This window comes from Fomitiporia mediterranea (assembly GCF_000271605.1).
Source record: "Fomitiporia mediterranea MF3/22 unplaced genomic scaffold FOMMEscaffold_1, whole genome shotgun sequence".
Classification (NCBI taxonomy): Eukaryota; Fungi; Basidiomycota; class Agaricomycetes; order Hymenochaetales; family Hymenochaetaceae; genus Fomitiporia; species Fomitiporia mediterranea.
Window position 1 is genome coordinate 7,102,327 of NW_006760386.1, and position 13,996 is coordinate 7,116,322.

The window sequence follows — 13,996 nt, forward strand, 5'->3', positions numbered from 1 at the left end:
TTGGAAGCATCTGTATTCACTCAGAACAGTAGTGTAAGGTAGCTGCAAGACTCAGGACACTGATCAAACACAAGTGTCTACTCTAACCAGTCAATAGTAGGGTTGTGAGCCTTGAGCCATTTGAATCTAATGAAGACATCTGTCTTTCCAAGGTTGGTGACTCTAAACTCAATACTTTCCTTATGATCCTGAATGGTCATCTGTAGTTGGACAAACTCAGTGATCCAACTATTCCAGTTCAGGGTTCTGTCTACATTGTATACTAGGATTGGAAGTGGAACATGTTGAGTAGGGAGGTGGTGTTCCTACACAAAGGTCTTATTAATGTATGAACCAGTGTATCTACTGTCTACCAGAGCTGTTGTTCAGATCTGGGGGGATCCTGAGAAGGGAGCTAAGAGGACAGGGACTTGGAGCTAGTGTCTGAAACATCCTCAGATGAACTGCTACTTGTTCTGAAGGGAATGTACAGCTTGTACAGTCTCATTGTCTGAGAGGGTGAGTATATGCACCAACATTTCCTTATTAACCTCTCTCTTTTGACAAGGACAGACCTATGTCCTCAGCTGTGAACTCAGCTGAGGCCATTCCTGCTTAATACTACAAACAAACTACTGAGTAGTGAACAGGGCTAGGTAATGTTCCAAACGTTCTGAGATCTTGGAACACAGAAGTGACAGGTCAGATTGTACAGATTTAGACTCAGATGAAGTATGAAGAGAAGAATCAAAAGAATCAGAAGAAATAGGAGAACTATCTACTTTTGTTTTTGACTTTTTTCTTTCTAATAAATAATTTTGTTGATTTATTTTTTCTACTTTTTCTACTTTTTCTACTTTTCTTACTTTATTTACTTCTAATCCTACAGTGTCCATTGAATCAAAAGTGGCTATTAAAAAATCCAAGTTATAGCCCTTCAGTGCTACATTCACTGTTGGGCCTTTACAAAATCCTAGAGTATGTAGTCAGGGTCTGAGAGTTCTGAGGTGACTTCCAGATTTGTAGAAAAGGCTTCTCACCACAAATCCTGCTCATCACTCATCATTGCTCTAATGACCTGACAGATATGCTGTTGCTTCTGTAGACAGTCTTTAATTTGGTGCCCTGACTTTCTGTAGGCAAAGTATGCTCCTTACTTTTAGGCTTCTCTAATGTCCATCAGAACAGATTGATCATGAATTACAGGCAGATTGATCTGAGGGCTTAGAACTGTCAGAGCCAGATGTATGTACAGGCATTCCACACAGACTTGACACATCCAAGCTACAGCTTGGTTGAAGGAGATAGTATGTGTCTTCCACTCAGTGTAAGTAACTAGTTCTAGCATTATTCTGAGAATCTTATTAACTAGTTCTGAGTGAAGAGCTTTTTCAAGCATTCTAATAAGGACATTATTGAACCCAAGCATGAATCCTGCCTTCTGGGCCAGGATATCAAACTCCTGAAAGAAGGCATCAGCAGAATGTTTGCCCTGTCACAGAGACACAAGCTTGTTCTACACATTGTGCTTCTCATTCAGATTGATGAAGGAAGCACAGAGCTGCCCTATGAATTCCAAGTACAACTTGTTGTTCCAAAGTCAGATCAGGCTTCCAATCTAATAACCTTTGATCCAGTTCTGGGCCCAGGTGGCTGTGTTGCCTTCCTTCATGAAGGAGAGGACAAATAGGATGTGATCAAGATCTGAGGATAGATTGGTTGAAGCAGTAGCCACATATAGTTCAACTTGGCACTGGAAGTCCTTGAAGTGCTACTTATTAAAGTCTGAAGGGCAGGCTACATGCACTTTCTTTCCAGAACAGGTTGCAACTTCCAGAACAATCAGAATGGGTTCTGAAGGGGCTGGGGGCATGTGGTTAGTAAAGGCCTCTTAGATAGAGGTCTACACATATTGAGCTAGTTCTGCTTGTAACTGCTGATCTGGTAGGACAGTAGGGGTGGCAGTTAGTGTAGTAGGGTCTATGTTTACACTACAAAGGAATTGACACTAAACTAAAAGGGGTAATGAATAGAAGAAGGGTGGCAAAAGTTTAAAAGGGTTTAGAAAGTTTAAAATTTAAAAATGTAAAAGGGTCAGAACAAAGGAAATAGATCAACACAACAGTATGTACCAATGCCCAAAACGTAGGAGAGTTGTAGGGTGGTAATGGGTAGTCTTGATCTGATGTCAGCAACAGTGTAGAGGGGACCCAAAGGCTCAGCAAGGGGACCCAGGCTACAACTATCCTACACAACAGAAATACAGAACACAAGCACTAGAATGTAGTCAGAACTTGCAGAACAGGCAGAGAGAGAGAGTGAGACAAGAGTAGAGTATATAGAGTGAGCCTAAGAGTACAGGACTACCTAGAGTAGATGAGATCAAGACTACAGGACCAGTCTGATCTTGTACACCTATATATACTAAACTACACAAGAGCACTCAGGGAGCATGAGCCACTAAGAATGATAAGCTACAAAGAATGAAAGAAAGGAATGTCAAAGATAAAGGTACAAAGAATGAAGGGATGGACAAAGGGTAAGAGACTATAGAATGAACAGAGAATGAAGGAGTGGTCAAAGGAATGGAATGATGAAGTAAGGAAGGGTAGTGGTAAGAGTCAGCATGCATATAGTCTATAGACAGCACCTCTGAGGGACAGAAGTCCTGAGTTCTGGTACAGAAGGGTGCAGAACCCTCAGAACTGAAGGTAAGAGAGTAGAGAATTGTAACAATAATATTATTGTATTGTTTTGTAATAAACGTTTAATATAATCATAACTGATATGACTGAGACATTTATATAGATTGTAAACACTAATTCTGTTTATAGAATTCATATAATGAGTGTTTCTTAACACATATAAGTTGTTTTCAAGTTTAATTGTTCTTATTTCATATTGTCCAAAATAAATAATGTATTCTGATTGTTTAAACATGAATGTGAAACTGTTGTTACATAATAATGCTTGACTTATAAGTGAAAAGTTTAAATCTGAATGATAATAAACATTTTTCAACATTATTTTACTAATTACAGGATTGAGTGTATTTCCTGAATTTCCCTTTTTAATTTTAATAATCATATCTCTAGCCTTTGTAAGAGTTACTGTTGATTTGTTTGTAAGTGTAACTGTTACCAGGGATATGTTTCATATGTTTGTAAGACAAAAGTAATACAGTGTAGCATGTATTGTTACACTAGAATCAATTATATTAATTGTATTAGGAATATATTTATTTATTAATACATTATTTTTGTCCAAAATGTTATTATAACATACTCAATTTGTAAATGGGTTGTTTACATTTGTGTTCACAATAGTATTTGCCTACTGAGAGGTTAGTATCTCTGTCATTTCAACATCTAGTACCTGTTCAATATATGTGCTTGTGTGTACTATAGTTGCTACTAGTGTAAGCTTTGCTTCTATTACTTCTACTGTATTAGCTAAAGGATTAGACTTTTTGGCTTGGGCATCTAGTATGATTGAGTTGGTGACTTCTAGCAATTACAGGAGAAGTGCCCTGATTTGCTACAATTGTAGCATTTTGATACAGAGGTCAATTTACTTGTATTTTTGTTAATTCCTATATTTCTGTACTTTTTATCTTTTGTACAAAACATATTTGCCTGTCTGTGTATTGTAAGCTTGTTATTATTGTATTGTATAGGATTTTTAATGCAAAAATTGTCTGTTACAAACTGTACATATATCTACTCTAGCTTATCAAGTGTTTGTCCAAAGTTTTTAATATGATTATTGTATTTAAATAGTAAAGACTCATTGTATACTTTATGTGTAACTGTATGAGGGTTGAAGCATTCTTCTAATCCACTCATAAGAGTTTTAATCAATATTCTGGTATGTATAAAGTTAGCCATTATATAATCTGCTACTTTATTGATTATTAATATGTAAATTGTGTGTACAACCTCAATATCTTTAGGCTTTGGTTCATTTGTGAACAAGTATGTATAGCCTGTTGCTACAATAGCAGAATTAATCCAGTACTTCCATATTTTGAATCTGGATACATCTTTTAGCTGAGCAATGTTGTGTCCAAAGTGTTTAAGGACATTAGTAAGTTTGTAGTAAGTAGGATTTGTCCTGCTTGTCTGCTACAAGAATGTAGATGGATTCAGTTCTGTTCTGTTCAATGTGTACATATTACAAGTACTTAGAGAGTCCATTGTAGATGTGTAGTATTAATGTGAAGTAGTATAGCATAGTCTCATAATAGTAATATAAGGTGTTAAGTAGAGAGTGTAAGGCTCATAACCTGTTAGAATGTGAATTCTTAGGTTATTACACAAGTAATAAGGGTATAGACTCTGATAATGATCTATTTAGTTAATAAGTCATTTGTTTTTATATTATTCATCTGTCTGTATGTCTTAGATATCCAATATATTATTATCTCATATCTGATACTTATTGTGTATCTGATACATGTCTTGTATTGTGTATCCAATACATGTCTTATAGTTCTGTGTCTGTTCTGTTCATATGTGTATTAATTATTTTACTAATACTGTATTGTCTATAATTGTATCATCAATTGTAATATATGTTAACATAATACCTTTGAGAGCTTCAACTTGACTGATCTCTATAATGATTCTAACACCTTACACAACATTGTAAAGTAGTATCTAATTCTAACATACTAGCTAGCAGATTTAGATCTGTCTTAAACAGATAGCCTGATTTTTTTCAGTAATAGTACAACTTATACAACTGTACAGTCTAATACTTTTACTTTTAAAGATATTGTTTTTTACTAGTCTAGTAAGGGTAGCAGAAACAAGAGGATAAGCTACCTTGTTAGTGTTAAGGATATTAGAGGAAAGGTTAGTAAAGTGTGTATTCTCTCTTAAGGAAGAACAACTTTAAATAGTAGTATTAGTAGTATTATACAGATTAATACTGTCCTTAATTTATATTCTCAACTATAGTAGTTAGAGTATATTACATGACTATTACTATAGTATTAAAAGTATATTCAACTTTACTTACTCTAGTGTCTAGAGTATACTAAACTGATTATAGTTAGTATTATTAGAGCTGTCCTTTTTAGACTATTCCTCTTAAACATATATATACTCTTATAGTGTACTAGTAGTATTAGCCTTACCTTTACTATACTAGTTTACTTAAGTATGGAAGTATACTGTCAATACATTACAGTTGCCCTTCTTATCCTTATTAGACTACCCTTTAGATGCATTTCTATATTCTGTTAGTACACTAAGACATTCCTTATAAAATAGGTTTTCCTACACTAGTAGGCATCCTTATACTAGTAGATATTCCTGTACAGAGAATTCATTTAGAGAAAACTTACAGAATGGTTATATTAGTAAAGTCTAGGACTTACAAGTAGGAGTAGCTAGGTATACTTCTTTAGTAGTACAAATGATCACAATGAGAAGCTGTAATGTAAGTAGGTAATAATATATAGTGTAATTTGCAAATTTAGGATTTCTTGTCTTTCTATTCTATGTGTTCTATATTGAAAAAGTAATCTATATACAATATCTGTTTGTACAGTAGGGACAGTATAGACTAATAAGATGTTAATATAAGATAAAACTTAGTAAGTACTTAATCTATAAGTAGTTGTGTAGCTAGTATTTATATTCTACACACTCTACACTATTTCTCTTAACTATTTGTGGATATCAAGTCAAGAACAAACAATAGTATACACAAAGATTTATTCCTTAACCCTTTGCTCACTATTAGCTCAATTCAACTTGATATAGGTCTGGAACATTCACTCTTCCATATCTACATCTCCTTGTGTTTGTATCTCAGGCATTTATAACATCTGTCTTCTTCAATCTTGTCTCTACACTCTAATACCAAGTGCTCAGGTGCTACCTTATGTAAATTGAATGTTAAGCACAATAATTAGGGTTTTCTGTTCTAGTGAAAATTGCAATTAGTTAAGTCCCTATAATACAGAGAGTGTTTCAGACAATTGTGTTAGTAGGGCAGTAATTGTTGTGTATGAGATGAGTAGACAGTATGAGATAAGGTTGAACACTATAAGTAAGAGAGGGTTATTAGAGAATTCCTCCTGTGTTCCTGCCCATTCATTCTTCTTCATACAAGTGGTTTTTGATTGATTGTTTGTACACTTTCTGTCACTTGATAGATGGATAGAGGATGGATTCTCTTTTTTACACACATTATACATGCCTAATATACTATACTACACTATAGTAGGTATACTTATGTTTTTTCCATAGTGGTTAATATTCACTATACTAATGTGCTTGATCTCTGCTTTTGATGCTTGACTAACATTGCCAAAGTTATTTGACTGGCTTCTTTAAATTTGTTTGTTCTTCCTAACATTTTAAACAATAGATGCAACTGTTATCCAATACTCTTAAGTGTTGGGCAGAACTGAAAAGAACAATAGTGATAATATCAAACAAACTTGACTATAGATACATGCCAGAACAGATCATTATGGGAGGCAAGGGACAATTACACCTATGTAGGATGATGAATGTCACACTTAAGTTTGGCAAAGATGAAGGCCTACACAACAATCTTTAGAATCTTTTCTGCACAAGTTTGTTGCATCACCCTAGCATTTCAGGCTCAAGTCCGATTATGACGAAAAATGATTACTCAAAGCCTCAATATTCCCAAGTCAATCTCCTCTTCAACAGGATATCCATATACCTCCAAAAATCTCCTTTCTTGGTCCTCTAAGTAGTACAAAAGATCAGACTTTAAAAGCAACATACACAAGTGCTGCAGAAACAGAAATTACATGAAAACTCGAATACCTTGTATAATTGCTCTGGGAATCGTACGTCATCTGGGAGCAGCTGAAACCCCTCCAGTGGCAGCTCCATGAGTCTCTGATGATCTTCTACAGCTGCACATCATGATGCACAATAATAATTATGAGAACGAGCAATTTGAAGCTGGTGTCTAGATAATCCATCATCATTAGTGGATACATTATTGTGTTACACGGATTTGAAGCAGTGGATGAATATTTACTTGTATACTAGTTTGAGTATTTGAGATTGATCCATACTAGTATTCTGGTCTACCACGTTAAATGTTGGATGGCTTTGCAACGTAAGTCTAGGAGACTGGTCAAATTACATGCTTGCAACAGACAAGCAAACACCTGGCCACTCACCATTATCCGAATTGTCCTTAATGTTCTGATAATGATGGTTGAGTAGAGGTGGTAGGTTGGTTGAGATCTGAGACAATGTGGTGATCACACATGGATTACTGAATAAAGGACTTCTGTAATTGGGGGGTCGTATTTGATCACTGGGAGGAACGGCCGAGAAATATTGTATGAAAGATTGTAATATTAGGTCCAGATGCAGAAATAAAATGTAAACTGTACAATGTGAGAAATGAATTGAGGCAAGCATCTAGACAGGCAGAAAGCAGGTGCATGGCCTGTGTATTTCAAGATAGAAAATGAACCATGGAGGTCTTATAAGATAGAAACATAGATGAGCTGGGATGGTGAGTGTTTGACCAAGTTAACTCCAAAGCCCAAGATGGAAGAACAAAAGGAGAGAGGAAAGAGAGTATATAAACGGGTAAGAAGGAAGAGAGTTCACCGAGTATGCTGAGCGTTTATGCCATCTCTTCGTGCAGCATGCCAAAAGCTTACTTACAAAAGTCAATTTCTAAGTTAGTTGATGGACGCAGTCTGTCGCCTTCCTGGACGAGCACACCAGTCTTCGCAAGTGCTGCCACGCCGCGTGTCATTTCCGGTTCATCAAAGTCGTCGTGTTTGTTGGCCGGTACCGCCGCATTTAGGTAGCTTATCAGAGTACCGATACTTAGTCCATCTATGTCGAGATAAACGCCAAACGTGCTGAGCGAAGGTCAGCTTTTGCTGTCGTATCCTCAGCTCGCTGGTGATTCTGATGTGAACTACGGCCGTAATGATTATCGTGTGGCCGTCGGCGGACATATTCATACTGGCGTCTCCGGTCTCGCCCAGGCTCCTCGTCCATTTCTACGTCCAGATCGTGCTCACCACCGGCGTCTTCGTCCATTGACGCGTCACGTATGTCGTCCACAGATGGGGCCTCCCGGTAAAGCATACGACGGTGCGTTGTACTTGTAGTGACTAGCCATTGCTGCTGGTTGTGCCGACAGCTTATATTTCCCACTGGATAAAACATGTGAGGACGACGGTGCTTACGACGGAGGGGGAGGGGGCGTCGCGTATGAATGACCTGATGCCCTTTCAATGTTTTCATATCTTTTCCTACGAGAATAAGGTCTGTCTTCGGATTCAAGGCGGTCATCAAATGAGCCATCTGCGTCCAGGTCGCCGTTGTAGCGGGATGCACCATGACTAACATAACCGCCAGAACGCGAGTCATACGGCCCATGGGGCGAGTAGCCGGGAACCTTCTCCTGTCGACGTTGGTACCGTGCCAAGCACTTGCTGCGGCGTCGATGCCATTGATAAGCACAGAACGAACCGTCCTGGCGTAGCTGAACCCATTTGCTGCAAAGACCACAAAGAACACGGTTTGGTTCGACTTCACGTGAAAGTGGATCCGCCCCTAAGTGCTGCTATACGTTGCTCTGTATTTTTTCTACGGGCATCATGCGACGCAAGTGCCGACGGTCTGGAAGCAAGTTTGCGCAGTGCAGTCGGCGGAGAGCAGTCCGGCCCAGAAGCAGACAAGCCACTTGACATCATGTTGATGTTGTATAGTGAGAACCCCCACCAATACGTGCGAAGGCTTCTGGTGCAGGGAGCGAGCCATGGGAAGGTGCAGATGCATGAGACTTGGTATTATACGACGGTTCTACCAAATTCATTGTTGATCGTCCAGGCGGTGCGATTCCTGTGTCGGGAGATCGGTGATCAAAAGGTAGAGCAGCTTTCTTGGAAATACAGCTTTTGCGGTGAGCATCCCACGGCTTTGAGCAGTAAGTTCTATAGGGTTGGAGGCGAACCCATTTGTTGCATGAACCACAAAGGACACGATAAGGCTCGAACTGAACCACATAAGGATCCGAACGCAGATATTCAATGCGCTCCTCTTCTGCGCGCTTTGCACGACGCTTCCTCAGAGGCGGACGCTTCTTGCGAGGCGGATTCGCCTTAAGCTCCATAGTCGTGTCGGGCGTGAGAGCAATTGGACGCGGGTCGTGTTGCAGGCGGCTGTTACACGGTAGAGAAGGAGACGAGAGAAGTAGCAATATTAGTCAGAAACACGTCCTTAATGTATTGATATTTATACAGTAGACAAAGTTCGGGGGAGCGATACGCACCATTGATCCTGGTGCATGTGCCAGAGCCTGAGAGTGAGGCCTCCCGACTGAGGGTCGCGGGAGGGAACACCTTCTCCGCAGGTGTTGCAGACGAGGAGGTTTCTTGGCTTTTGCTCATCCTGTGCGCGCTTCGGCGAACGGTCGGGAGAAATTGCGGAACTGTTCGTCTTCATCGCTCGCGTAATCATCGTTGCTAGTGCGGCGCCTACGCTCTGGGCGGGCGGGCCGAGCAACAATTGGGTTGAAACAGTGCTGGCCACTGGTCCCGGAAACTCACCATGCACGTAGCCAGGCGAACTTGCACTGTCGGCTGAATTTGAGAGAGCTCTGCGCGTAGATGCAGCATTGGAAGAGGGCATGCTATCCGAAGAAAGCTTGCCATTGCTGAGGTCCGTAAGCACAGGCGAGCAGACGCTCTCAGGCAGAGTGAAGGGACGTGCTGGCAATCCCATAGTGAACGAGGTCCCCGACGAATAGGCATTGGAAGAGAACTCACCATTGCTCAAGTGCGTAAGCGCAGGCGGGCAGATGCTATCAGGCAGAGTGAAGGGACGTGCTGGCGATCCCGTAGTGAATGAGGCCCTGGACGAGTAGGCATAGTCCGGAAGTCCGCCCACAGCTTTCAGTAAATCAAGTGAGATGCGCTGTGAACTAGCACCTGGTACTACAAAAAAGCACAAACAAGGGTAAGTGAATTTTATGGAAGCGAATTTTTATCGGGGTAGGTTCGACTCAGACTTACGTGTGACGTTTGTGACGTTGAAGGTCGGGCTCTGTTTGGAGCGTCGATCCCCCGATATGACTGAGTCTAGATTCTCTGTGTTGCTTTCTGCAGATGACACGTATAAGGCGGGTGATTTGTACACGTATTCTGGCCAACACAATTCTGATGCATCACTCAATGTGTACAGATCAGTTCGTGACGTGGACGAAGTTGACTCCTATCTATATCAGCATTGGACTAGACAGGTATGAGGAAGCAATTCACATTTGATACCTCAAATGGTTCTCCGTCAGTGTGATTTGAAGAAGTTGAACATCTGGAAATGTCCCTTAAGATTGATGCCACATACGTCATTGAAGGGCGTTCTGAGGGTCTTTGCTTCCAGGAGGACCAGCAGATAGTTTTCAGTATCTCTGACTCCTTAGCAGAAACTTTCGTTGCTAAGACTTCTGGAAAGGCAGGCAAATTATAGTTTTGCAATGCCACTATTGCCTGAACGTCCGACAAGCCTTCAAAGGGTCGTTTTCGAGTCAACAGCTCCTATCACTTCATTGGTAATGGTCATATACTCTCTGCTGAAACGTCACCTACAAATACAGTCATTCTGAACGCCCAGACATCAGTCTGCTTTGTATGGCCCGAAGAATGTTGTTCTGCTACAAGCTCATATGCAAGGTAGCTGGAGGTCCCTCTCAGGCCTGAGGTGGGGTTGACGAAAGTACGACTTGCAACGAGCATACGGGAACACCCAAAATCGCATATGAGAGCTTCACTGCTGTCCGAGACGAGAATGTTGTCCTTGCCAATCAAAATAAGATTGACAATGCACCAAAAGACAGTTTGGTAGCACGTACTGATTTAATATCAGAATGGACCACGTCTTTTTCGTGAAGGTATGCGAGCCCTTGTGCAATCCCTGAGACCTTGAAGCATTTTAGTACGAGCAATGGTCGTGACAAGAAAATGTCCACACCAGATGCATCACGTTTGCCTCTGGATGCAATCTGACGTATGCCCAAGCCGATCTGTTATCCATCCACTCTGACACTAACAATGGATACCCTGTTGCCTTGTTGAAATCATATCCAAGGAGAGGAAGAATGTTGTTGTGTTTCAACTTTGACCAGACATAAACCTCCTTCTCAAACAACTGTGTGGAAACCATTAACGTTGGAGATCGTGTAATGTCAATCGACAGCTTACCAGTTTGATATCATCCTCCAGGTAAAACCGAAGACATTTGATAGCAACTTTAATCTTACCTCGTCCTTCTACATTGCATTTGCCTCTGGAGATATCCCTGTATGCTCCTGTTGAAACGGACTTGTTCCTTTTGCGACTGAGCTGACCCTTGAGGTTCAGATGATCTAGATGATCGAGTATCTCTAGCAATATGTGTTGCAAAGGATTTGAATCACCTTCTGACGCCTCACTGTCGCTATCAGACCCATGACGATTCATTGGACAAGTGTGAGCATACAAGGGTGTTGCCAAAACTAAAGGATATAGATGAACAGGTTTCATGAACGTGCGTCCGAGATCAAGGACCTGGGAAAGTTGCCTCATGCCATCCTAACAATTTTGGTCTGTCTTTCTTGACAGTGGATCTTAACAACAGGACCATGTAGTAATTAGATTTACAAAACATAACTGTATGCTGAACAAATAGTGTTGTTTATGTAAACATTGTGATAAACTCTTTGTTCTAAGGATGACCACATTTGTTTGTCATTTCTATGTGTTAAAATGAAGGATTATTCAATACTGTTTACTTTTTTCAGTAAAAGACTTAAGTTGTTTTGCACAGGTACATTAATATTATTCTTATGGAATTGGTGTAATAATGCTTGGATGACTCATCAATTTATTATTGTAGGCTGGGTGAAAGAACAACCCTGCAAAGATGATTCACAATATTGATGCAAGACAAATATTGATTAACTACTTGAATCTGGTGGGCCCAATTTGCCTGCAAAATTAAGTAAGGGTGTTGGCACGGATCTGATGCTGTTGGTCAGTCATGACTGAGTTATCTGGCTCAGTTTCAAAGCATTTCTTTCTGAAATCATCTCATCTGGTCCAAGTGCTATGTCAGACAGAATGGGAGGCATAGCTTGCTTTGTGATTAGCTACATAAAGAATCCAGTAATGATTCTACAGTTATTTTTGGATTTTGGAAACACTTTCCTTGTATAGGACAGCAAATTTGTCTGCAATTGAGTCTGTGTCAGTGTCTTACAGCTCTTACTACCAGGAGTTTGCAGAACTCGGGCATTGTATGGAGTGTCAATTGTTGGACTCAGTCAGAGTCTAGATTCTCCCAGTTGCAGCCTGTGGAGGACAATTTGTGCACGTGTGTTGTGCTCCAACACACACAATTCTGATGCATTACTGGAACACAGGATTTTGGACTCTGGATCTGTCTGCATTACACTGCAACGTCCTTAGAGCATCTGTTACAGGAATCTTGTGGATTGAAATGGCTGAGGACAATTTGTTTGAAGCAGTTTTCTTCAAATTCTACTGTTATCTCAAACCATATGGCACAAAGACCCTTGCAAGTTTGGGCTTCTTGTACAGCTTTATTACTGATACCCTGAATGATGGAAAATGAACAAAGTTATAATAATTGTTATTCTCTCACTGACCTTTGCTAGGAGACAGACATCACTGTCATTGATAATAGCAACCATCAGTATTGACTTCCATTTTGGAAGAGTGTACCCACATGCACAAAAATGAGATCCACTACAAAGTTATGATCAATGATGGTCCTCACAGCCAGGACGTTTAGTAAGAATTGTGTTGGATATGTTAAGACATCTGACCTCATCAACTGGGTTCTCTTCATCAGAGTCAATTCTAATAGGTACAACATTGGCATACATTTCTTTGTCTCTATCCATGTTAAGGTTTGTAAGTTCTGTAGCTGTAGTAGCTGTAATATTACCAACTGTAAGTGTAAGAGAAGCTCTCAATGTTCTATGTATGTTGGTTGTGGTTGTCTGACAAGAAGATTGTGCCAAGTCACAAAAATCATGTCCTGTAACTCAAATTGAAAGTCTACATTATGAATAGGACACTCCTACAATTCAAAATGCTTGAGAATGTACTACTGTAGAGGAAGGTGAAGAACTGTATCTAGACACTCTACACTGTACTCTAGGCAGTATAGTGACTGGAAGCATTAAAGTTTACTCTTACAACAGGCAGCTCCTTTTACTTCTTCTCTTGTCTACTAATAGTGTTATAGTGACTTCTAGTACTTTCAGTACTCTCCTTATACTAACCAGTGCCACACAGGCTTAAGCAAACAATACAACCTCTACACCAACTCTAACTCTAACAACAATCCAACCTACTCTCTCCTTGTCCATGTCTACATCCTGTCTAACAAACTTTAGCATCTGCTCCAAAGGTCTCTTATAATACATGAGTGTCCTTGCAAGTGTACACAGTCCTGCACATGTGTTGAGTGTGAGTCTCAGGAGGGCTACAAACACTCTGTGTTTGGTTTTAGTAGTGCTGGTACAACCACCACTTCTACTTCAAATTTGCTGTCTTCTTCTACTCTATGAGAGTAGGAGTAGAACTGTCTTCAAGTGTGCTAATAGTTGTTAGTGTGCCTTCTGACAGTGTAGGTTCAGGGCCAGGGAGACCTGGGTTCTGTCTGACATAAATACTAGCACCTTTCCTTCTCATCTTATAGATCTCTTACATATTACTAATAATTTAATTTCATACTATTTGGATTTGGAACAAAACATATATGAAAAAATCAAATAGGTAGCTACACCTGTCCAGCCAGACACATACACCTCCTTTAGTACAGGTGTGAAACAAAAAGATATTGATTTATTCACTACTGTACATCTGTTACCTACTATGTCTGTAAATGAGAGTGTGTTGTTGAGTATTCTGTATCAAGTCCCTTTGTGCATCCTCCCCTTCTCCCCTCCCTATTTGTCCTAAACTCATAAGATTGTCTTAGAA

At 39.9% G+C, this 13,996-nt stretch overlaps 1 protein-coding gene across 1 annotated transcript; it reads right to left on the reverse strand.

Moving 5' to 3' along the window:
* Positions 1 to 7,333: 7,333 nt before the first annotated feature.
* On the reverse strand, positions 7,334 to 11,627 carry FOMMEDRAFT_144283 (uncharacterized protein; the record flags this gene model as incomplete). Its single annotated transcript, XM_007262211.1, has 13 exons — positions 7,334 to 8,158; positions 8,192 to 8,503; positions 8,730 to 9,169; positions 9,280 to 9,718; positions 9,776 to 9,943; positions 10,022 to 10,176; positions 10,353 to 10,543; positions 10,595 to 10,801; positions 10,858 to 10,926; positions 10,977 to 11,153; positions 11,207 to 11,370; positions 11,422 to 11,499; positions 11,552 to 11,627. The coding sequence occupies 13 exons, from the start codon at positions 11,625 to 11,627 to the stop codon at positions 7,833 to 7,835; spliced, it is 2,802 nt and encodes a 933-aa protein (XP_007262273.1). The 3' UTR covers positions 7,334 to 7,832.
* Between the last annotated feature and the right edge of the window lie 2,369 nt (positions 11,628 to 13,996).